Below are 23,853 nucleotides of genomic sequence, written 5' to 3' on the forward strand. Positions count from 1 at the left end.
CTCACCTGCTGGGTGGGGAAGCCCTGGGGGACCTTTGACTCTTCATTAACCTGAAGACTGGTGGAAAGAATGGGTGGCCTCGAGGGAACTCCCATTGCTGAGGTACACGTGGTACGAAGGGAGCTACAGCAAACAACGCGTTCGTTTTATAATAATGTTCATTTTACACTGAGGCATGTGTTCGGTTTCAGTTGTTCACATGCAATCTGCTGTGAGACTCCAAGATCAAGGGGGCTGGGAGGGCTTAGGCAAGTCACCTTACTTATCTAAAAGACTGTTTCCCCACCTGGAAAATGTCCTACAAGCCTCCTGTGGCTGTTTTGAAAGCATGCCCAGCCTTTCCTGACAGCCAGCCACCCCAGACGATGGCAGGGCAAGGAAGACTGTTAGGAGTCAGAGTGCTCCCCTCAGGTGGAGGGAAACTGGGCCAGCTCTACTTTGTAAGCCATAAGGTGCCAGGTAGCCTGGCCACCCTGAGCCTGTGCCTCCGCTGCCCCGGCATGGCCAGTCAGGTGCAGCTGCTCCCAGAGATGGAGGGTGAAGAACAGACGTGGGAGCACCAGAGGGACAGAGCTGATAGCCTGACGCTCTCTTCAGGAGGGCACCCCCACGGGGCCTCTGCTTCCTCCGTGCCCCCTGAGCTTCATCAACAGAGGGCTGTTCTCCAGCCACAAGGAGCTGTATCTAACACTAATGCCTTTAAACTCAAGACTGGCTCCAGGAGAGAGGAGGAGGGACACCAGGTTGAGGGGCCAGGCCACACTCTGGACCACCTGTTGTTCCCGAGTCAAGTTCCCAGGGTCACACCAGCCTGCTTCTGCAGGACAAGAGGACCAAGCTGCCCTTGAGTGGACACTGTGAGGCTGGGGCTCCTGGTAGGTCTTCACACAGACCAAATGGGAAAACCAGGAAAGCTGGTAGTGCCTGGAGCTTCACTCCCAGCCAGGGCAGCACCTCTGGCCTCTAAGAAGAAAGGCCTGTCCACTCCCATCCATGCTCCAGGTCCCCCTGCACCTCCGGCTCCCACCTTCATCCCGACATCTCCCATGGATCCCTGCCCTCCATTCCAGCTTCCTAGAGTCTGGGTCTGGGTTTGGCCAGGAGGGGAGAAGGGAACTGGCCCTGGCCCTGGAGTCTGCTCAGCCACACCACTAGCTGGAGGGAGGCCACAGTAAGCCCCGCCACAGTCTGAAGGGCCTCGAAAGATGATTCCCAACCTGGGGCTGGGCCAGGAGCCCTCTCCCAGTTCAGGGCTCTAGTCTTTGGAGTGTGTGGGCCCAACACCCTGCTCACACAGAGTGGCTGCCCACAAGGCCCAGCCATCAGCAGGGCTCTGCCGACCCATCTCTGTAAGGCTTCTCTTCCACGTGGCTGGTCTGCTCCAGAAGCCACTGATGCTCGGACTCACTCACTGTCAGTCTGAGGGTCACCTCCTGAAAAACACTGCTCGCAGCCACCTACGTGAGCCAGAGAGAACAAAGCCTGCTAAGTTACGGTATTAACACCACCAGGCCCACCACCCAGGTCTAGGCCCCACTCTGCCCAAGGACATCCTTACCTGCTCAAAGTGAAGTTTCTGGAACATCCGGATGCTTGGTTCATTTCCTTGCCCAATTTTGGCCTCAAACTTGGTTAGACCTAGCGTGGTCACTCCTCGCAGAGGAGATGGGACAGGGACAAGTAAGGAGGCGCCTGCCCCCACCCCTCCTGTCCCAAGCTGCAGAGGAGGAACCTTCACCTGCCCCCAACCCTCAGACCTGAACAAGGTTCACCTGGGGCCTGGCCACTTCCCGCATCGCCTGCTCACGCTTCCTTACCGTACGACAGCATCGCGAGAACGGCCTCAGTGCCAAGGCCCTTACCCCTGCAGCTGGGTTCTAGGAGAAACAACAGGAGTGGTGCTGACACCATGTGCCACGCTCCAGTGCAGGCACTTGACAGACACCATCTCATTTAATTCTCAACAACTCTGAAGTTGCTGCTATCATTACCATTCTGCAGACGAGGAAAAGGGCACAAAGTGTGAAAGGCCTCAGGGCTTGCAACCCAGCAACCTGACTTCAAAGCTGACCCCTTTACCTCATGGAGTCAGTATGCTGCCTCATGGGGATAGTCAGTAGCCACTTGGGGGAAACTGAGGACCAAGAAGGAGCAGAAACAGGAGGGCCTCCTCCTGTAATATGACAACATGCTCCAGAGAAGACCTTTTTCTGAGGGTCCCCAGCCCACCCCAAGTATGGGACTAACCATCCTTGAATCTACCCCAAACCAAGGGTTAAGTTCATGCCTAAGCATCAGGAGTAAGGTGATGAGCCTGGGGGTGTACCACCAGGCTGAGGGGGGCTAGGTGGGCAGGCTGCCCAGCCAGGCCCTGGGCTCACCACGTGGAGCCTCCCAGCGAACCCTGTGAGTGCCCACCCTTTGTGGCCTCAGCAGGCTCAGTCAGCAGACCTGAGAGCCAGGAGTCCGGGGAAGGCAGGGCTAGGTGAAACCAACCTGCAATCATGACCTCGATCTCCCCCAAGGTGGGGTCTTCTAGATCTGTGAGGAAGAGGTTGACATCTCCCACCATGCAGCTCTCTTCGGTGGCGCCTGGCTGGGCCTGCCACTTCTCGGCATCCAGCACAATGAAGGTACACTCTGAGGAGGAGGTGACAGGGCTATCACACACACTCCCCAGAGGAGAGAAGAGAGGATGGTACTCCTACCCAAGCCAGAGCACTACAGAGCACCAGCATCTTTGAGTCTGCCAGGAGAAAAGGGGGTCCCAGAGCTTCCTTCAGCTCATTACAAAACTCCAAATCTGCCTCATACAGAAAGAGCCTCTCCAACCAGCAACCAAATTCTCAGAGCAGGGAACACAGAGGACAGTCACCACACTAGGCTGTGGTGAGGGATGTGAGGGGCAGGGCCTCAGTTTACAGCCAGAGCCCCAAATGCTTCACTTTCTCCAAATCCTTCCAAGCCCGATGCAGTAGCTGGGGAAGAAGACAGAAGGGTCAGCCACAGGGACTGGCCTCAGGGCCATGAGAATACACGAGTTCCAGCACCTTCCAGGCTTTTCACAAAGCTTCTGTGGCCAGGGCTGGGAAAGGGAAGGAACCCGGAGACTGACTGTGGAGTCAGCCCTCCCAGTACCAGGGCTAGAGGGAGTGGGGGGCACTCCTCACTGTCTGCATCTTCCTGCCAGCTGCGCTGCATGGCATACTCCTGCTCCAGGGTCAGCGGCTCTGAGGCTGTCAAACGCTGCAGCTCTTCTGATTTCATCCACTCATGGTACCTGCTGGGACAGAGGGGTGGCCTTAGACATGGAGGACTCATTCAGAAGCATATGTCTGACACCTTATAATGTGAGGGTCCAGAACCCGACAGGGCTAACATAGGGCTCAAAGAAGACCCAAAGGGTTATGATTGCTCCTAAGGCTGGGGCCACAGGCACAAGACCCAGAAGCTAGCTAGTCTTACCCAAGAACAGCAGGAGTCAGTTCTATCTGTCCAACTTCCTATCCTGTATCGGGTCAGTGCGGAGGAGCAGTCTGAAACCAAACATTCTTCAAATTCCAGAAGGGGACATATATGGCAAGCCGACCTCAACAAAGGCAGCTGGACAGATCCCACAAAGTTAGGGCACCAGGAACCCTCAAACGGAAAACTACAAGTAGAGAATACCCATCTACAGTACCACTATCCCAATCTACCAGACATGTGCCAACTGCTCCCACAGGAATCCCATCATGACTCAGTCCTGGCCTTTCGAATGGCAGATATCACAACTCATCAGCTCAGAGTTTAAGGACAAGCTAACATTAAGTCTCCAAGAACTGAACATATTCACTGGCACCAGAGAAACATCACTAGTTTACAATTAGGTGAGAGGACAATTTCTTTTTCTTACACGTTTAGTTTACATAAAGCAATTCCTTGCTGAAAGGCCAAAAAGAAAGCTGAGAATGAAAGGGAAGAGGATGGGCAGCTCCTCCCAAGGAAGTCACAGTCCCCAGCTTCTGCTATTTTTTTTTTCTTTTTCTTTCTTTTTTTTTTTTGAGACAGAGTTTCACTCTTGTTGACCAGGCTGGAATTACAGGCATGTGCCACCATGCCCGGCTAATTTTTTTGTATTTTTATTAGAGACAGGGTTTCTCCACGTTGGTCAGGCTGGTCTCTCTCTCTCTTTTTTTTTTTTTTTTAGATGGAGTCTCACTCTGTCACCCAGGCTGCAGTGCAGTGGTGCGATCTCAGCTCACTGTAAGCTCCACCTCCTGGGTTCACGCCATTCTCCTGCCTCAGCCTCCCGAGTAGCTGGGACTACAGGCGCCCGCCACCACATCTGGCTAATTTTTTTGTATTTTTAGTAGAGACGGGGTTTCACCGTGTTAGCCAGGATGGTCTCGATCTCCTGACCTCGTGATCCGCCTGCCTCGGCCTCCCAAAGTGCTGGGATTACAGACGTGAGCCACTGCGCCCAGGCTTTATTTTATTTTAGAGACAGAGTCTCGCTCTGTTGCCCAGGCTGGAGTACAGTGGTGTGATCTCGGTTCACTGCAACCTCCACCTCCCTGGTTCAAGTGATTCTCCTGCCTCAGCCTCCCGAGTAGCTGGGATTACAGGTGCCTGGCACCAAGCCCAGCTAATTTTTTTGTGTTTTTAGTAGAGATGGCGTTTCATCATGTAGGCCAGGCTGGTCTTGAACTCCTGACCTCATGATCCACCCACCTCAGCCTCCCAAAGTGCTGGGATTACAGGCGTGATCTGTCACCCAGGCTGGAGTACAGTGGTACAATCACAGCTTACCGCAGTCTTCATCTCCTGAGCTCAGGCAATCCTCCCACCTCAGCCTCCTTAGCAGCTAGGACTACAGCTGTGCACCACCATGACTGGCTAATTTTTGTATTTTTTTGTAGAGACGAGGTCTCGCTACGTTACCCAAGCTGGTCTCAAACTCCTGGGCTCAAGCAATCCTCCTGCCACAGCCTCCCAAAGTCCTGGGATTACAGGTTTGAGCCATGGCACCCAGCCCCCCCCCCCCCCCCCCCCCCCCCCCATATATAATTATTTCTCACAACCAATGTTTCTTCTTAGGGGAAACAGCCCTGAGACTGGGGCTGTACCTTACACAGCTCTGGGTGCTGATACGCACCCCATGTCAAGCGGGAAAGATACCTGGGCACATGCTCCGAGGTGTAGGGTACAAGGACCACCTTCTTCCCCAGCAGCAAGGTGTTCTGATTCAACCTCATGGTAGCAGCCTGCATGCAGATGGGGAGAGCAAAGACTTCGGGACCCCGAATTTCCTCCAACTTTGGGTGGGAGCTCCAGCTTTCCTGCTGAGGCTAAGTTGACTTCCGTCATTCTTTCCTTCTAGACACTTCAGAGAATACAGACTCCAAAATTCTTGCAAGAAAGAGAACCGGGCTGTTAAGGGTAATTAACAATCCTTGACTCCTACCCCAAGGGGCCAAGCCTGGGCTCCGTTTCTGCCGGTTCCTTCCGTCCACTCCCCAGAACTTCGATTTCTCAAACCCAAGCACCAAGTACCAAGACTTATCCCCAGAGCTCCCATTACTTGCCCCAGTCCAGGGATTCCAATCCAGAATCAACTTTCAGCCCCGCCTTAAACCTGCTTCCAACCTCTCACCCAGGAGACCACCCTACGGGGCTCTGGCCACTCCCTCCTGCCCGCCCCCGACCACTTCAGGGCAAGGCGGGCTTAGTCTCAGGCCCTCCCCTTTGAACGGGGTTCTAGACCACTCTCCCCTCCAACCCCGCGGACCCGGGTACTGCCAAGCTCACACCCACCCACGACCGACGAAATCGTCCACCGCAGAAAGGGTGATCCACCTCCTCGAACAAGCCACGCTCCGTGGCCCGGCCGGCTGCCACCCCTCCCGCATGCGCGCGACAGCGCGCCCCGCCCACTTCCGCCATGCTGACGGCAGCCGCCAGGCCCCAAACCCGGTCCCGCCCCCGCGAGGCGCCCAATCAGCGCGCGCGAAGAAGGTGGGCTGCGGAGCCGGCGCATGCGCGCTGCGGACGCTGGTGCGGGACAGCTGGCGCCGGCAGCAGCGGACCGGCGGGAGGCGGCGGCTTGGGAGCTGGCTGTGCTGCAGGTGTCAGGTTGGGTCGGGACGGGACGGGACGGGCGGGAGAGGACGGGACGGGATGGGATAGGTTGGGGCGGGACAGGGCGGCACCAGCCTCAGGACTCCTCCAGGAGAGGGAGAGAGGGAGAGGCTGGGAGTGGGGCTCCTGAGAAAAGAGGGAGCTTTGAGGGTGGGGAACCCTACGAGAGTAGGTGGGGCCAGGGAGTGGAGGCCCCGTCAAGAAAAGAAGGTCTTAGCGCCAGGAGTGGGGTTGGAGGGGTAATGTAGGAAAGCCCCCAGCTCCCTGCCCTAGACAGAGACGGCAGACAGTTCCTTGGGCTCCCCTGTGTGGTAGTGAGCTCCTGGTTCCTGGAACTAAATGGGGATAACCACACCAGAGCGTGGAAAGGGGGCTCTTGTGGTGGGTGAGATTTAGTGGTTTTAGAGGCCCCTTAAATCAGTTGCACCCCGAGCAGCATTGAAAACATCCGTGCTGGGCACAGAACAGTGCCCTGCACAGCGAGGGAAAAGTTAGAAGAAACCGTCCAGATTTCTGTCATCTAGCGTGACCCCTCCCTCGGGGTTGAGTCTTGTGGCAGATACTGAGGCCCTAAGTGTCTGTGGTAAAAGAACCAGAGGTGGCAGGGGAAGTCTGCAAGCCTCCTCCCACCCCTATCTCAGTCCATCAGATAGCTGAAGCCTGCTCTTTTGTTTTAAGGAGCTGCAGCAGCCGCCGCCCTTGCACCTAAGGAACCTTTGCTGCCAGCCCTTCCTCACTTTTGGAAATGGCAGGTGAAATTACAGAGACCGGGGAACTCTACTCTTCCTACGTGAGTGTGACTTATAGAACCTTTAGCTCACTTAAGTGTTCCTGGCTTCTAGAAAAGCACACTGCTTCCTGGGGATGGGACTAGTGAGTGCTGCTGCTTGAGCAGACCGTGGCAGAAGCAGGATGGGGGAGTTCCATGGACCAGCAGCTACAGTGCTGCTGTGGTGGCTCAGAATGTAAGTCAGATTTATTCTCTTTTTAAGGTGTTTGTCAGAGTGGTCAAGCCAAACAAAATCGCCATGCTGTTTATAATGTTAATCCCGGGCTGGGCACGGTGGCTCATGCCTGTAATCCCAGCACTTTGGGAGGCCGAGGCGGGCAGATCACCTGAGGTCAGGAGTTCAAGACCAGCCTGGCCAACATGGTAAAACCCTGTCTCTACTAAAAATACAAAATTAGCCGGACACAGTGGCACGTGCCTGTAATCCCAGCTACTCGGGAGGCTGAGGCAGGAGAATCGCTTGAACTCGGGAGGCGGACATTGCAGTGAGCTGATATCGAGCCATTGCACTCCAGCCTGGGCAAAAGAGCGAAACTCCGTCTCAAAAATAAATAAATAATGTTCATCTCCAGGCTACCACACTTGCCTGCAGTGCTGCCCTTCAGATGAACAGTGATTGACAGTTGTTGACTCTGGGTTTTGCTCATCTCAGCAGTTGGAAACCGCTTTGGTCTTTACTGAATTTTAAATTGCACAACTTTTATAGTCTTGGATGGCGTAAGAAGCAGCGAAAGCATGCAGAGACTGCTAATTACAGTTTGGTGGACTCTGCAATTAGAACAATTAGAATGATTGATTCTCACTGTCTTAGGTCTGTGTTACCTCTGGCTGCCCCCAACACACAGTCAATTTATCTTCTCTGTGTAATGTGTGATTGGTCATAGTTGTTAGATCACAGGGCCCTCTTGCCTGGATAAGTAGCCAGAGGGTTGGAATAATCAGATGGTTGACTTAGGGTGCTACCAACTATCCCAGGCAAAAGCAGCACTGCCCTAAGTAGCAAGAGTTTTCTAGAACTTGACGTGCTTTCAACAGCTGCCCTGCCTTGTACATAGCTTCCTAGCCTGGGAATCCCTGGTCTGTTTCTGCTAGCTTCACAGACTAGCATTGTGGTGTGATGGACAAGGAAGTGTCTCCAAGACATTTCCTTCACAGCTAGAAGAAAGCCTTCCTGATTCCAGAGTCTTCCTGTTGGGCCTGTGCCATTCATGTGTGGCAGTAAAGGAGCCTTCTTCACCCATCACCTGTGTAATTTCTCGGGAGACGTCTTTTTTTTTTTTTTTTTTTTTTTTTTTTTTTTTTTTTTTTTTTTTTTTTTTTTTTTGAGACAGAGTTTCACTCTTGTTGCCCAGGCTGGAGTGCAATGGCGCAATCTTCTCGGCTCACTGCAACCTCTGCCTCCCAGGTTCAAGCAATTCTCCTGCCCCAGCCTCCCAAGTAGCTGGGACTACAGGCATGCACCATCCCGCCTGGCTAAGTTTTTGTATTTAGTAGAGACGGGGTTTCACCATGTTGGTCATGCTGGTCTCAAACTCCTGACCTCAGGTGATCCACCCGCCTCAGCCTCCCAAGGTGCTGGGATTACAGCCGTGAGCCACTGCACCTGGCCTCTCAGGGGAAGTATTTCATGAACCCTGGAATGGGATAAATAGTGTCCCTCTCATTTGTGGAATTATGTAACAGCTCCAAGCCTCCTGGTGTCAGCAATGAAATCTCCATGCTGTCTATTATAAAAGTCACCACAGCTCCTGCTTTTTCTTACATCTGTAACTTTAGAGATAAGGAGATGAGTCATCCCTGTAACTAAGTTTTGTAAGGAAAACACTTTGATATGTCCCCATTTGTTGTGTCTCCAGTTGTTTAAGGGGTCCTTTCACATGTCAGCATGTGCCCACAGGAAATGAGGCAGTTAGGCCTGCAAGCTTCAGTGCGCTCTGCCCATTTTTGTTTTCCATCTCCTATGTATTTTATTTCGTTCAGGGTCTTTGTTGCCCAGAAGGCCAGCTCTGGGCATTGGCCATAAGCAAGTGCTTGTGTTCTTTTATCCTACTGGTGAAGAGAGATGTAGGGAGGAGATGGGGTGGGTGGGGTGGGGATGATGTGACATCAAACAGGAGGTGTAGTGGTCAGTGTTCTGAGGGAAGGAGACCCCTTCTTCCTAACGGTTCCTTAACTCCACCGTCCTGGAACAATTCTTGGTCCTCCGTAAGACCAGAAGAGTTCGTTGTCACTGAACCCAGATAAGCTGTGGAACTAACTCGCTGCTGATGCTGGCTGCTCTGACTTCCCCTGCAGGCTCCAGCTCAAGACAATGTGGGCAGAACTCTGCTCTGGCTGCCTTGGGAAACCAAGACACGGGGCAGGTAATTCATACATGTGCTTCAGCCCATGGTCATTTACCAGACAAAGCCTCTCCTTAGCTCTTTATTGCCCCATTCATTTTGAGTTCTTTTCCCCTTCAGGAGTTCCAGGGATGTTCACTTTAGCTTGAATTATTCTGCCTAAAATATTTGTAACAAGCAGAGCCTCCTAGGTGGCTCAGATGTCACACCCTCTCAAGGATAGTGCTGAACACAGGAACGTGGTTCAGAGAGGTACATGTCCCCTTAAGGGATCTCAGGATAGGCATGTCTGTTTCCCCATTTATGAGGACAGGAGTGACACAGAACTGAAGTGGTTGTTGTGTGATCAAAATAGAGGATGCTGTAGGTCACGCCCAACAGAAGGGTCAGCCACTGAGGGTGCCTCTGCCTGCTGATTCCTGCTGGAGATTGTTGCGGTTGCTTTCGAAGGAGAGAGGCTTGTTTCACACCCTGAAATCCTAGTCATTGCTTCCGCATCTTTGCTGCCTTCTGTTTCCTTTGACAATTGTCAGAGGGGAAGCTGTTGAAAGATACTGGTGACGTCTGCCCCATGCAGTTCATGAGTGAGGCTGCTGGGTGGAGATGAGGCATGTGGGATGCTGCACTGAGCTTTCTAGAGCATAGGAGAGCAGGCCAGCCGTCCCAGGGAGCAGTGCCTGTGCCTCCTCCAGTGCAGCCACAGAGGAAGAGGTGAGAATCGGAGGTAACTCAGTGTAGAATGCATGCATTGGTCTTCATTATCAAGACTGCAGTAGAGCCTATTCCTCAGCTTTCTGCCACTGCTTCCCAGGAGTCTGGCCCACAGAACTGTCCCACGACCAGCAGAAGAGAACGTCTCCTTTCTCTTCCTTCCCCACAGCCCCTCCTGACCCAACCTGTGGCTCAGCCCAGATTTGGTTCCTGCCTCTATGTCTGCTCCTTGTGATTGGCCCTCACTGATTACCTTTACAGAAGGTAAAGAGGATTGAATGCTCGCCAGGAGTGCCACAGTCCTCAGAAGGCAGAGAAGTCCTACATTACCCTGCAGGATTCCCTGAGCCCCCACTAAACACACAGGGCTTGCTTTGGAACTGAAAAAATTGCAACAAAGCAAGACAACTGCAATTACCCATTTCTGCTCCCAACTGCCAATAGTTTCTCTCTTCATTCATTTCTTTGTAAAGTTCTTAAAGGTTCCTAAGTTTCCTTTGGGAGCATGCTTATTTCATTATACCTCTCTCTACAGCAGTGGTTGTCAACTAGTGGTGATCCTGCCCCCCAGAGGACAGTAGGCAGTGTCTAGAGACATTTTTGATTGTCAGGACAGTACTGGTTGGAGAGAGGTTGTTACTGGCACCTAGTGGGCAAAGGCCAGGGATGCCACTAAACATCCTGCAATGCACAGGACAGGTCCCCATCATGAAAAAAGACCTGGCCCCCAAATTTCCCTTGTGCCCAAGCTGAGAAACCCTGATCCACAAGAGACCTTTGACTTTTACATCCCAAGACCTTCAAGCATCCCTGAATTTACAAATGCCTCTTACACTGTTTAGTTTCCCCATAAAACTTTTGCCTAAGAACCATTACTTTCTTTTTTGTTCTTAAGACAGGGTCTCACTGTGTCACCCAGTGAGCAATTACAGCTCACTGCAGCCTTGACTTCCCGGGCACAGGGGATTTTCCCATCTCAGTCTTCCAAATAGCTGGGACTACAGGCACTTGCCACCGTCCCCGGCTAATATTTTTATTTTTTTGTAGAGATACAGTCTTGCTACATTGCCTAGGCTGGTCTCAAACTGCTGGACTCAAGCCATCTTCCCACCTCAGGAGTGCTGGGATCACAGACATGAGCCACCATACCTAGCCTAGAACTATCACTTTCTTATGCCTCTTTGCTTTCTCTTTACTTCCATTGTGGGAACATCCTTCTCCATAAAGAAATAAGGTTTTTTTTCCCTTCATAAGTATTACTGCTTACAGAAGCAATAAGCAGAGAACAGAACTGCAGAGAGGGCAGATGTTAGGTTGTCCGCTGGGGTCTGTTGTGTTAGTGCCCTGCTTAAAATGCTCCAAAACATCCAACCCCCCGTGCTGTCCAAAAGGGCTCTTCGCAGTCTGACTGCAGCCTCTTCCAGCCCCACCCCTGCCCGGCTTGCTGTGCTTCAGCCACACAGGCCTTCTGAAAGCTCCTCGAGCCTACCTGCCTCTTTCCCCCTGTAGGCCTCTGGACTGGGAAGTTTCTCCCTCGTCTATTGCCTGGGCAGCACCTTCTCATCCTCCAGGTCCCTTCCTGGGGTATCCACTGTTTCCAGTGCTTTCCCACTGTGCCTTCTCACAGTGCCCTGATTGTTTGCTTCATAACGCCTCTCTCAAGCTGTAACCGTAGTTGTTTTCTTCCCAGGCTGAAGTGCAGGGACACGATCTTGGCTCACTGCAACCTCTGCCTCCCGGGTTCAAGTGATTCTCATGCCTCAGCCTCCCAAGTAGCTGGGATTACAGGCGTGCACCATCATGCCTAGCGAATTTTTTGTATTTTAGTAGAGGTGGAGTTTTACTATGTTGCCCAGGTGGGTCTCAAACTCCTCAGCTCAGGCGATACACCCACCTCAGCCTCTCAAAGTGCTAGGATTACAGGTGTGAACCACCACACCCGGCCTGTAGTTGTTTTCTTGTTGTCTGTTTCCTCCTCCTTAGAACGTAGCCCCATGAGTTCTAGGGCCATATCTGTCTGGTTTATCATTGTATCCTCAGCTTCAAGCACAGGGCCCGGTCTGTAGAAGGCCCTTGTTGGTTTTTGAATAAATGAGCAGAACTGAGCTAGCTAGATGACCCATTCCTACCCTTGTACACATGAGCATGAAAGTACCAGTGATTGAAACTAAGCTCAGCAAAAGTACACATGAGTTAGTTATAGACATTCACAGTCACTGTAAAAAGCCAGAACTTCCCATTCAGAAGACCAGCAATGGGCTGTGTGTCCCCTGTCTCACCCAGCTGCTGCCCTCAAAATTATTCTAGCAGCACCACTCTGAGCCAGGACTCCCAAAGGAGAATCATATCATGATGATGATGTTATCCAACCAAGGCATAGGAAGATGATTCAAACTTGTTTTCATCCTTCTGGGATTTGTCTGTAGGATCAAATTGAGATTGCGGGCTGGGCGTGCTGGCTCACTCCTGTAATCCCAGCACTTTGAAAGGTCGAGGCGGGCGGATCATCTGAGGTCAGGGGTTCGAGACCAGCCTGATCAACAAGGTGAAACGCTGTCTCTATTAAAACTACAAAACTTAGCCAGGCATGATGATGGGTGCCTGTAATCCCAGCTACTCCAGAGGCTGAGGCAGGAGAATCACTTGAATCCAGGAGGCAAGGTTGCAGTGAGCCAAGATCACGCCACTGCACTCCAACTTGGGCAACAGCAAGACTCCGTCTCAAAAAATAAAAATAAAAATTGAGATTGCGACATCCAAAACTGGATGATGAAGACTCTCAGACTCACGTCAGAGATAACTCAAGCAGGGTCCAGTGCAATCAGCTGCGTGTTCCCATCTCCAGCCTGTGTGCCAGACACCCTGAGAAATGCAGAGAGAAGTGAGACGCAGCCCACGGCCACAGTGAGCTTCAGATTTAGTAACAGGGAAAAGAGAAATATGCCAATATCTGAAACCCAAGAGAGGGCATAAGAAGTGTTGTTGCCACAAGGATTCAAAGGCAGGAGGCAGGACAACTTAGGGAGCCTGGGAAGGACTTTGTGGTAGAAGTTGCGTTGGAATGGGCCCTGCAGGCTGGGTAGGAGTTGGAGGGGCTGGGGAGGTGGCACAAGAGGGCTTTGGTCCTGTGCCAGGTATTCAGGTACTGCAGGCAGAGCGCTTTCCTCTCCACAGGGTGGCCTCCCTTTTGTCCTGCTCTCAAATGTCCAGGTAGCACCTGCTGGGAAGCCTGTCTTCTCTAACCACTGCCCAGCCCCTCCTTCCTCCAGCCAATAGCTCCAAGGTGGGGAGCTGGCAATCTCTATTTCTTCATGCTTTTTTTTTTTTTTCTTTTTTTGAGACGGAGTCTTGCTCTGTTGCCCAGCCTGGAGTGCAGTGGCGCAATCTTGGCTCACTGCAACCTCCACCTCCTGGGTTAAAGCGATCCCCCTGCCTCAGCCTCCTGAGTAGCTGGCATTACAGGCACATGCCACCGCCCAGCTAATTTTTGCATTTTTAGTAGAGACAGGGTTTCACCATGTTGGACAGGCTGGTCTCAAACTCCTGCCCTTGTGATCCACCCACCTCAGCCTCCCAAAGTACCAGGATTACAGGCATGAGCCACCATGCCTGTCAGATGTATCTTGATTTGTAACCTCTGAGAGACCCATCCTCAGGCCCTGAGCATTCCACTCCTCTCAGAATTGTTTCCAAGCCCAATAACCACATTATAAATCAAACAAGATTCAGAGAATGGCCAAAGGGAATGTTTACTGAGTACCTACCCTGTCTGGCACTTTGCAATACACTTGTTTATTGATAAGATGGATAGTTCAACCGTTACATAGTTATATGATTGATAGTTATACCTGCTTAACTGCTGGGGATTGGTTCCAGGACCGCCTGTGAATACCAAAATCTGCAGGTGCTCAAGTCCTACAGTTGGCCCTGCCAAACAGCAGATATGAAGTCAGCTCTTCAGATCTGTGGGTTCTGCATCCTTACAATATTTTCTTTCCTTTCCTTTTCACGTTCATTTTCTTTTCCTCCCTTCCAACCTCTTTTTTTTTCGAGATGGAGTCTTGTTGTGTCGGCCAGGCTGGAGTGCAGTGGCGCGATCTCGGCAAAAAAAAAAAAAAAAAAAAAATTTGACTGAGTCTGGGAGAATGGGCACCAATTTGTGTGTTTCTATCACAAATTCAGCATGTGGCTATCTTAGAAAAGCTTTAAAATAGAGAAAAGCGCATCTTTCTAAGAACAGGAGTGAAAATGAGAAATGGGTAAGCATTCCCAGAGATGAGGTGTTTGTCTTTTTTAATGATCAGAAACAGGTGGTAAAGCATAGGGTAAGTCGCCCGATTTAGCAGAGTACAGGAAAACCAGTTAGGAGTCTACTGCATCAGTCCAGGCTGGAAAGACTCATTTGAATTGTAAATAAGGATAGGAGCCAGAGTTAGCCACAAAAGAAGTTCCAGAAATAAAATCACTAGAACTGTGATCTGGAGGGGAAGGAAGGAGGATGGGGCCACTGATGGGATGTCTAGGTGTAGGTGACTAGCAGGCAGCTGGCCTTGAGGTCTGCAGAAAGGTTGATACTAAGAGAAATACACCAGGAAAGGAGGCATGTGCTTGGTGGAGCCCGCTGATTGCACCAAGAAAGGAAGCAGATGATGCCAAAATAGGGGTGGGCTTCTGGGAGGGAGGATTGGCAGGGGAGGAGGCTGGGGGACTGGAGAGCATCACAGAAGGGGAGGAGCTCAGGTCAGACAGGAAATTCACGGTTGAGATCTTGGAATCGTTGTAAACTGTGGGTTGTTTAAAACCTGAAGTCAGTGACCTGACAAATCACCCTGAAGTTGGGTGGGCAAGCGGGGAGGGAAGAATGGGGAGTGGCTGCTAATGGAAATGGGCTTTTTGGGGGGTGATAAAATGGAATTAGCTGGTGGCGCTGGTCACACAACCTTGTGAATATTACTAAAACCCACTGGTGTGTGTACTTTAAATGGGTGGATTTTATGGTATGTGAATTACATCTCAACTTTAAAAAAAAAAAAAACCTGAAGTTGGTATGAGGAGAGGGGTGGAGAAAGGGAAGCATGAATATCCATGTCCCAAAGGACAATGGCGAGGACCTTGAGTCACATGCTCAGTGGTCTTGGGAAAGTGGGTGTTTCTTTGAGGTCAGCATTATGTGCTCACCTTTGTGCCAGGTACCCCGCCTATGATGCTCTGTCCCCGGGAAGCCTACAGCCTGGTTGAGTAGAGTGCTAGCATCTGCGATGCAGCTTTAGAAGGGGACAGCAGTGATAACAGCAGGAACAGAGACTGAAACTGAACCCCAGGGCTTGAGTCATCCACATGCTCATGTTTGGTTAACAGGCTCTGTGGTTGCAAGCCTGGCCCCTTAGACCCCAGGTGTAATTCTCCTGTCCTGCCTCCTTCCCTGTCTACAGTCTGGCCTTCTGGCCTCCACAGTGGTGCCATCACCAGGGTCGTTCCTTGGGAGCTGTTAAGGGGAGAAGTTGATTAAGTTCCAGGCTTGAATGTTGCCTCTGTCGTTTCCAGGTTGGGCTGGTGTACATGTTTAATCTCATCGTGGGCACGGGTGCGCTCACCATGCCCAAGGCCTTCGCCACTGCCGGGTGGCTTGTCAGCCTCATCCTGCTGGTGTTCCTGGGCTTCATGAGGTGAGAGGCAGCGGAGACCTTCCCACAGGGGCCAGGAGTGGAGCAGGAGGGAGTCGGCCCAGGAAGCCTGAACATGAGGGCACTGAGGGGGTGGGAAGACACCTGTCTACTCCGTCTCGAGCTCAGTGAGTCCTTGCCAGGGTAGTCAGAGAGGGGACAGTGGTCACAGAGGCCTCCTGGTGGCTTGTGTTAGTGGAGCAGTTGCACAGCCCTGATCAGTTAAAAACCTGGACATCCACTAGGCTTTGGAGTGTTTCACGTGATGCTGGCCTATTTCTTCCCTGGCAGATTTACCTCCCCTGCTATTAAATGTGTCCTTTTTAACATTACCATCAAGTTTTGCTGTCTGAGAAAATACCACCCAGCCACAGAAAAAAGATCTAACAAACATTTAAGGTGACATGGGAAATCAGTTTGGAATTTAGAATTTACTTAAGGTAATTGACGAAGTAGGTGATAAACACACGCCTGGGTGCATGATCAAGCGTGGCACTCGCCTGCCGTGTACCTGCCCAGGTCTTCAGGGACGCCTACTCCTTGAACCAGGTGTGTGGGCCTCACCAGCCGGTGCTTCAGGGAGGGTGGGTTCCACCTGAGGCTCTTCTCGGGGATTCCCACACACGTAGGGACTAGTCTGAAGTTGTCAGCAAGTGCCCCAGGCCAGGAAGGGGTTTAGGACTAGGCATTTCCATCCTCTCAACCAGGTAGGAATCCACAAGCTGCAAAAAGATGGGAAAGAGCACCTGGAAACACCTCCCCTGAGAGAGGCGACCCCGCCCCATCTGTGCACCAAGCACCCTTCTGGGTACTGAGGGGGCCTCACCACAAAGATCCCTGCCTGTGCGGACTTGACTTTATGTTATGGGGAGACAGACAGTGAGCAGTGAAGATAATAAATGGGTAAATTGAAGAGTGAGCTGGAAGGCAGTGAGTGCTGTGGAAAGAGGAAGGCATAGCAGGGCGAGGGGACTAGGATGCCGGGTGAAGCAGGGTTAGGGAGGGCTGCATCTAAGCGAGGATCTGAAGGGGGAGGGAGTGGGTGCCGGTGGAAGGATGAGACGGAGCTTAGTAGTTGGAGCAAACTAAGACGTACAAGAAGCTGAATGGGATAAGAAAACGCCCATGGTTTTCAGTTTCTTCATGCGTTTCTTTTGGGGAGTTTTGAGGGTGAATCTTGGGGCACTATTGGTTCATTATCTACTATGAGCCCTGGCAGCCAAGAGCTCTAGAAGTCCTTGTCCTTACATGACGCTGCTGTCCCCTTTAAAGGACCTTCAGCACAGGCAGCCATCAAATGGGAAGTGATCATTCCGGGCTTCCAGGCAGGGGATGCCACACCCTGCTCCTTGCTCAACCCATTTGTGTTTGAATGTGATCAATGAGTTGGCCTTGTGCAACCATGAGAAGTCTCTTTATGCCTTAATTAAGATTGATTTTAATTTCACTTCCGAAAAGAAGGGTAAATCCAAAGCCCTTAAAATGGTCACTTAGGCAAGATAATGAGAAACCTTTCTAGGAGTTGCTGAGGCGATTGGAATGGGGGTTTCAGAGCTGGCTGCTCCCCCAGAGTGGGAGTGAGTGTGGGTTTAACTGGTGTGGGGCCAAGCGGCCCCTCTGCCTCCTGCCACCGACCTCGGGGCGAGCAGTCAGCCCCCCAGCCCTTGTCAACACTCAGGGAGAGGCAGGGGTGAGTCTGGTGGCAGAGCTGTCCTGGCCTCAAAGCAGGAGATGAATGTTCGTCCCATGCTGTTCCACAGCAGAGATGGATTCATACCTCAGGTTTTATTAGCAGGAAGGCAGCCCACTTCTGTATCCTCCGTTAACAAAAGCATTCATGCATTCCAGCTGTCGTCTGTCATCTAGGTCTGTCAAGTTTCCTTTTTTTTTTTTTTTTTGAGACAGAATCTTGCTCTGTCACCCAGGCTGGGGTGCAGTGGCACGATCTCGGCTCACTGCAACCTCTGCCTCACGGATTCAAGCAATTCTCCTGCCTCAGCCTCCCAAGTAGCTGGGATTACAGGCATGTGCCACCATGCCCAGCTAATTTTTTTGTATTTTTAGTACAGACGAGGTTTCACCATATTGGCCAGGCTGGTCTTGAACTCCTGACCTTGTGATCCACCCACCTCAACCTCCCAAAGTGCTGGGATTACAGGCGTGAGCCACCGCACCTGGCCTCAAGTTTCTTTAAGAGGAAAAGATGATTTTTCCAATCTAGTCTGACTTCTTGGCGAGCGTCTAATGCCACGTCCCAATCTCCCTTTTGAATTGGTCCATAGAAGTGCAAGCTTATTTTAATATTAGCCAGATGGAAAGTAAAAAGTACTGCCAAAGAAAAAAGGGATGGATTCCGGAGCCAAGTGCCCATTTCCAATTATCCATGCCTGCGCTCCTTCCATGAGTGTATGTAATTGGGAGGTGACCACTTGCTTGTGTCCTTGCAAGGTGACGTGAAAGCTGCCTGCTGCCCTTCCAGAAGCTGGGGGGCCCTTTGTGAACCAGCCTCCCCTCACTGAGAGCGTCCTTTGATGTCTGCGCCCAACAGCCCCTCCTGGGTGTGCAGCGCGGCTTGTCCCAGTATCGTTTCTGCCCCCAGCTCCCTCTCTCCTTTGGTTAGTTTCCCTCCCATCACTTAGTTCACGCCCCTCTCTCTCGTGCACCGGAAATACGTTCTCACTATAGACAGCAACATCAAAGCATGTGCACCTTTTTTACCAAGTAAAGCCCATCTCTAGGGAACAGCTCTCAGAAAAGAGAATGGTCTGGGCTGGTGGCTCTGTTCGGTTCTTACAGTGGTGTTTTCTCTCTGTCTGTCTCCTCCAACCTCCTGTCCGCCTTTGACACTGGGCACTCGGCCCCCTCAGCTTCGTGACCACCACCTTTGTGATAGAGGCCATGGCTGCAGCCAACGCGCAGCTCCGCTGGAAGAGGATGGAGAACCTCAAGGTGTGTGTGTTGCCCTCGTCTCCGGGCCATGCCTCTGTTCCGTCAGGTACCCAGCAGGCGGTCTCAGCAGCCCATTCTTTTCCTCTCAGTGCGTGGCGGGCTCTGTCCACGGCACTGCTCCCCGACCCCAGTCCCAGAGCTGAAGCTTAATAGCCACCTAAAGCTTAAAGCACAAATGGAGCCTCTGCTGCTTTCCCATCTCAGCCTCAGGCCTTCCTACCCCCACCCGTACCCAGCTCAGCTGTTTGAAGTCTTTGTACCCAGGAACTGTGCTGTCGCTTCTTCCTGAGTGTGTCTCTGCCACCTCTAATGGGGCAGCATGGCTGTGCTGAAAGCTTCCTAAAGATACAGATACGCTGCAGAAAGAAAGAACACAGGGGCCGGTGGGGGGGCTCACGCCTGTAATCCCAGCACTTTGGGAGGCTGAGGCGGGCAGATCACTTGAAGTCAGGAGTTCAAGATCAGCCTGGCCAACATGGTGAAACCTCATCTCTACTAAAAATACAAAAGTTAGCCAGGCATGATGATGTGTGCCTGTAATCCCAGCTACTCAGGAGGCTGAGGCACAAGAATTGCGTGAATCAGGGAGGTGAAGGTTGCAGTGAGCTGAGATTGTGCCACTGCACTCCAGCCTGGGTGACAGAGTGAGATAGCATGGAGTGGCAAGCATCTCAAAAAAAAAAAAAAAAAAAAAGAGGCGGGGCACAGTGGCTCATGCCTGCAATCCCAGCACTTTGGGAGGCCGAGGTGGGTGGATCACCTGAGGTCAGGAGTTCAAGACCAGCCTGACCAACATGGTGAAACTCCATCTCCACTAAAAATACAAAAATTAGCCGGCCGTGATGGCAAGTGCCTGTAATCCCAGCTCCTCGGGAGGCTGAGGCAGGAGAATCACTTGAACCTGAGAGGCAGAGGTTGCAGTGAATTGAGATCACACCATTGCACTCCAGCCCGGGCAACAAGAGCAAAACTAAAAAAAAAAAAAAAAAAAAAGGAAGCAGGTTCGCCATTGTCCCAGGGCTCTTCTATAGAGTTCCGTGCTCTTTTTTTTCTTTCTCTCTTTCTTCTTTTTTTTTTTTTTTTTTTTTAAGACAGGGTCTTTGCTCTGTCACCCAGGCTGGAGTGCAATGTTGCAATCACGGCTCACTGCAGCCTCGATCTCTTGGGCTCAGGTGATCCTCCCATCTCAGCCTCCCAGGTAGCTGGGACTACAGGCACATGACACCACACCTGGCTAACATTCTGTATTTTTTTGATGTGCTCCTTTGTTTTCCCTTGTTTTCCTCCCTCCTCCTCGTCCATCCCAGGAGGAGGAAGATGACGACTCCTCCACAGCCTCAGACAGCGATGTTCTCATCCAGGACAACTACGAGCGGGCAGAGAAGCGGCCCATCCTGTCTGTGCGTAAGTCTTGGGGTCCTCTCGGGCCCACACTTCCCTCTGGGCCACAGGGTTCCCTTTCTTCATGGAGAGGGCCCCGGAGAGTCTCCCCGCAGATTCTGGCATTTCCTGCCCCTGGGTTCTGAGGCAGGCCCTGTGGTAGGCTCAAAAGAGCACAGGGTTTCAGTCCTGGGCACAGGCCTGGCCCCTGCTGGCTTGGCCACTACTCAGATTTGCAGCTTGGTAAGTTCCTTGACCCCTGCACCTCAGTTTCCCGCCATACCCCTTCCTGTTACTGAGATGGTTAAATGCCTGGTTTCTTGCCTGGTGCACCCTGGAAGCTTGAGTAAATGTCGTTCTGTGGCATCTCTTCTTCCTCCTGCCCTGTGTCCTCACGTTTGTACATGCCCCTGCCTTGCTGTCTCCTCCCTGGCTGGCTGGGTTGGGCTCCGACACCTGCTGTCCCTTTCACCCCAGCAGGAGCATCTCTGAATTACCTTTAAAAAAAAAAAAAAGACTGTGTTAAACCATGTCAGGCAGGAAACATTAGGAAAAGTTTTCTCGAGCTTGGACACTTGGGGATTTTATGGTTGAGATAATTCAGTGAGGTCCTCACCACCCTCTGAAGCTCTCCACGTGAAGAACCACTTCCTCTTCCTTGTTCTTTTGGCTCTGCAGAGAGACGTGGATCCCCCAACCCGTTTGAAATCACAGACCGGGTGGAAATGGGACAAATGGCCTCCATGTTCTTCAATAAAGGTAGAAGTTCTTTTGGGGGTGGGGTGTGGAGAAACGGGGAGCTGGTGCTTCCCTGCAGGCCTGCACCCTTGTAATGACGGCTCCACCCTGACAGCCAGACCATGGGGCAGGGCAGGTGGTAGAGCCGCTGCCTCAGCACCTGAGAAGCCACCTTGCTGACCTATTTTCCTGGATTCCTCCCTGTCTGCGGGCATTAAAAACAAAGAGGCGGCTTCTCTAGCGGAAGTCAGGAACCCCAGGCAGCTACCCCAGCGAGGGTCAGGAACCCCAGGCAGCTACTCCAGTGGAGGTCAGGAACCCCAGGCAGCTACTCCAGCGAGGGTCAGGAACCCCAGGCAGCTACTCCAGTGGAGGTCAGGAACCCCAGGCAGCTATAAAATAAGCTTTTTCCTTTTCCCGCGAAGGAAGCTGATGGAGGCCGGCTGATGGTTTTGCACCTCCTGCTTGATTGCCTCTGACCTTGCCCTCTGCTGGCCGATTCTGTTTAGGGTAACACCTTCTGACAGCAATAGGATCTGCTGCTCGCACGCCTGGGCCTGGCTTCCCAGTGGCCGGCAGAGGGCGCTAGGAGCCCACACCCAGGCTTACTGAGTGAGACCGGAGCCCTGAAGTGTGCTGGTGAACCTGCTCCTTCCTGGGCTCTGGCTGCAACCATAAGGGAGCCACCCAACTCTGGGGTTGAGGTGTTGGGTGTTCCAGCGACATCTTATATCTCCATGGCAAATCTGGTTCTTTTGGAAGATGAGCTATTTAAGAGTTTAGTGGGCCAGGCACGGGGGCTCACGCCTGTAATCCCAGCACTTTGGGAGGCCGAGGCGGGCGGATCACGAGATCAGGAGATCGAGGCCATCCTGGCTAGCATAGTGAAACCCCGTCTCTACTAAAAATACAAAAAATTAGCTTGGCGTGGTGGCGGGCGCCTGTAGTCCCAGCTACTCGGGAGGCTGAGGCAGGAGAATGGCATGAACCCTGGAGGTGGAGCTTGCAGTAAGCCGAGATTGCGCCACTGCACTCCAGCCTGGGCTACAGAGCGAGACTCCGTCTCAAAAAAAAAAAAAAAAGAGTTTAATGGCCAGCCATGGTGGCTTATGCCTATAATCCCAGCACTTTCGGAGGCCGAGGCAGGCAGATCACTTGAGACCAGGAGTTGGAGACCAGCCTGGCCAACATGGTGAAACCCCATCTCAAGTAAAAAATATGAAAATTAGCTGGGCGTGGTGGTGCACACCTGTGGTCCCAGCTACTCCGGAGGCTGAGGCACAAGAATCACTTGAACCCTGGAGGCGGAGGTTGCAGTGAGCCGAGATCACACCACTGCACTCCAGTCTGGGCTGCAGAGTGAGACTTTGTCTCAAAAAAAAAAAAAGAAAACAAGAAAAAAGAGTTTAGTTTTTAATGCCCAGACCTGTTTATTTCCATTTCATTGAGAGTCAGTCACATTCTCAGTTCATCCTTCCCTTTGCAACTGTCTTCGAAGATTTTCTGCCACTTTGTCAAAGCCCCATTTGTCTAGTGGGCTGCCTTACCAGTTCTTTCTAGTCTTAAATGTGGCTGCACTTAACTTAGAGCCGGGGGGACTGTAAGAACTAGAATCTCTTTGACTGCTATTTAGGACATGAAGCATTTAGGCAGGGCGATGTGATTATCAGCCAAAGGCTGCCCTAGGGCCTGGTTCACCCTCCCTGCTGGACTGGCCTCACAGAGGGTTTTCAGAATTCAGCAAAACCAACTGGTCAGGTTCAGCCTGCATCTGTGCTTCTCCTTTGTTCCATTTCTATCCCTCCCGTCTCACCAGCCTGAGCAGGCATAAGCGTTTCCTCCTGGCAGCCACGCAAAGTCCCCTTCCAAATACAAGCTTTAAAATAAAGTGCACATTGGAAGGAAGACGCATGCTTTTAAACCTCCTTTCTCATTTTCATGTTCTGCAGTCTGCCCTGATTTCTTTAAGAATTCTAGGAACCAGCAGTTTTGCCTTTTTTGCCCCCCACCACAGACTAGACTCTTAATTTGCCCAAATCTAATGGAAAATAAAGACATTTGTCTGAGGCCACCCTCACACTGAGAGGCAGTCTCCTTCTCTACCCCAGGGTTTCTCAAGCTCAGTCCTGTTGGTGTTTGGGCTGGGGAATTCCTCGTTGTAGGCCTGTTCTGTGCATGGTAGGGTGCTGAGCAGCATCCCTGGCCTCTGCCTGCTAGTTGCCAGTAGCACCTCCTACTTACGACAGTCAAAACTGTGCTCAGACCTTGTCACATGTTCCCAGCAGGGTCTGGGAGGCAAAATCACCCCAGCTGAAAACCTCCGCTCTGCTCCATTCCTGATTCACAGACTGCCAGATTGTCATCTTCACCCTTGGTGGGGCTGCCTCCTCTATAGGAGGCTCCCTTAGGGTCCCAGCTCATTTCTTAGAAATGCGGGCCTAGCCATTGATGTCTCCTCAAGAAGTTCATTGATCCCTTATTTTGTGTCTAGTAATGAAGTTTATTGACCAGGGAGGGCCAGTGGCAGTTTATAAACAGAGCTGATGCCGGAGTCCATTGGCAGGTGGAGGAAAGGCTGGGAGTGGGGCGGGGGACAATGCGTCCCCTCAGAGCAGAAAACAAGCTGGAGTGCAGGCTGTACCTGGAGCCTGGGCCTGAGGGACGGGCCAACCCCAGAGGCCACTAAGCTTGGACATCAGGCTATCTCTGACATGTCAGGGAAGGACATGCCATATTCAAAAAGCGGGCGCCAAGGCCTCCTGTGTCCCCTTGAGGATCACGTTTTCTTAGTCTTCCCCCCACCAGACTCCTAGGAACAGAGCTGACCTCACGTGGCCGAGGAGTAATATGCCCTAGGCTTTCCCTTGGGGACCCTGCAGGCTCTTCTGAGCCACCAGGATTAAAAGGGAACTGTCACTTCATTTTTCTTTATGTTCTCAGAGAAGCCAGCAGCTTGAGACCAGTGACATCAAAAACGTGAGCCTCAGCCTGAACAAGGGTGGAGACTGGTTGTCTGGGCCGTAACCCTTAGGTCGTAGGGCCCTGCCATTCTTTTCAGAGCTCTTGTACCTGGCCTTTCTAGCTAGAATCATTTATGGAAGATGGCCCAGGTGGGATTCTTCTCACCCTCACGGGTTTGGAGACATTCATGGACTTGGCC

The 23,853-nt window shown here is 52.0% G+C and overlaps 2 protein-coding genes across 7 annotated transcripts in view; one reads left to right on the forward strand and one right to left on the reverse strand.

The window, feature by feature from the left end:
* Positions 1-68: 68 nt before the first annotated feature.
* NAT9 (N-acetyltransferase 9 (putative)) lies at positions 69-5,883 on the reverse strand. Of its 4 annotated transcripts, none has more exons than XM_032177527.2 (7): positions 5,797-5,883; positions 5,161-5,391; positions 3,171-3,283; positions 2,497-2,640; positions 1,818-1,877; positions 1,559-1,653; positions 69-1,457 (listed from the first exon to the last, which is right to left on the reverse strand). In XM_032177527.2, exons 2-7 carry the CDS (start codon positions 5,250-5,252, stop codon positions 1,323-1,325), a joined length of 639 nt encoding a protein of 212 aa, XP_032033418.1. In that variant the 5' UTR covers positions 5,253-5,391; positions 5,797-5,883; the 3' UTR covers positions 69-1,322. The 4 variants fall into 4 exon arrangements, 3 of the variants coding, with proteins under 3 accessions (XP_032033418.1, XP_032033417.2, XP_032033419.1); XM_032177526.2 differs by having other exon boundaries at positions 3,171-3,280; positions 5,161-5,246; positions 5,797-5,877; XM_032177528.2 differs by having other exon boundaries at positions 5,161-5,246; positions 5,797-5,877.
* Positions 5,884-6,028: 145 nt separating this feature from the next.
* Positions 6,029-23,853, forward strand: part of TMEM104 (transmembrane protein 104) — a 65,989-nt gene continuing 48,164 nt past the window's right edge. For 2 of the 3 annotated variants that reach the window (XM_032177538.2, XM_058428478.1), the window contains exons 1-6: positions 6,032-6,114; positions 6,799-6,910; positions 15,508-15,629; positions 18,494-18,575; positions 19,883-19,979; positions 20,634-20,714. In XM_032177538.2, coding sequence (XP_032033429.1) covers positions 6,866-6,910; positions 15,508-15,629; positions 18,494-18,575; positions 19,883-19,979; positions 20,634-20,714 — 427 coding nt within the window. In that variant the 5' untranslated portion in view covers positions 6,032-6,114; positions 6,799-6,865. Of the gene's footprint in view, positions 6,115-6,798; positions 6,911-15,507; positions 15,630-18,493; positions 18,576-19,882; positions 19,980-20,633; positions 20,715-23,853 lie in introns of all 3 variants that reach the window. The other variant, XM_032177537.2, reaches the window with a different exon arrangement.

This window comes from Hylobates moloch, unplaced genomic scaffold (genome assembly GCF_009828535.3).
Source record: "Hylobates moloch isolate HMO894 unplaced genomic scaffold, HMol_V3 SCAFFOLD_15, whole genome shotgun sequence".
Taxonomy (NCBI): Eukaryota; Metazoa; Chordata; class Mammalia; order Primates; family Hylobatidae; genus Hylobates; species Hylobates moloch.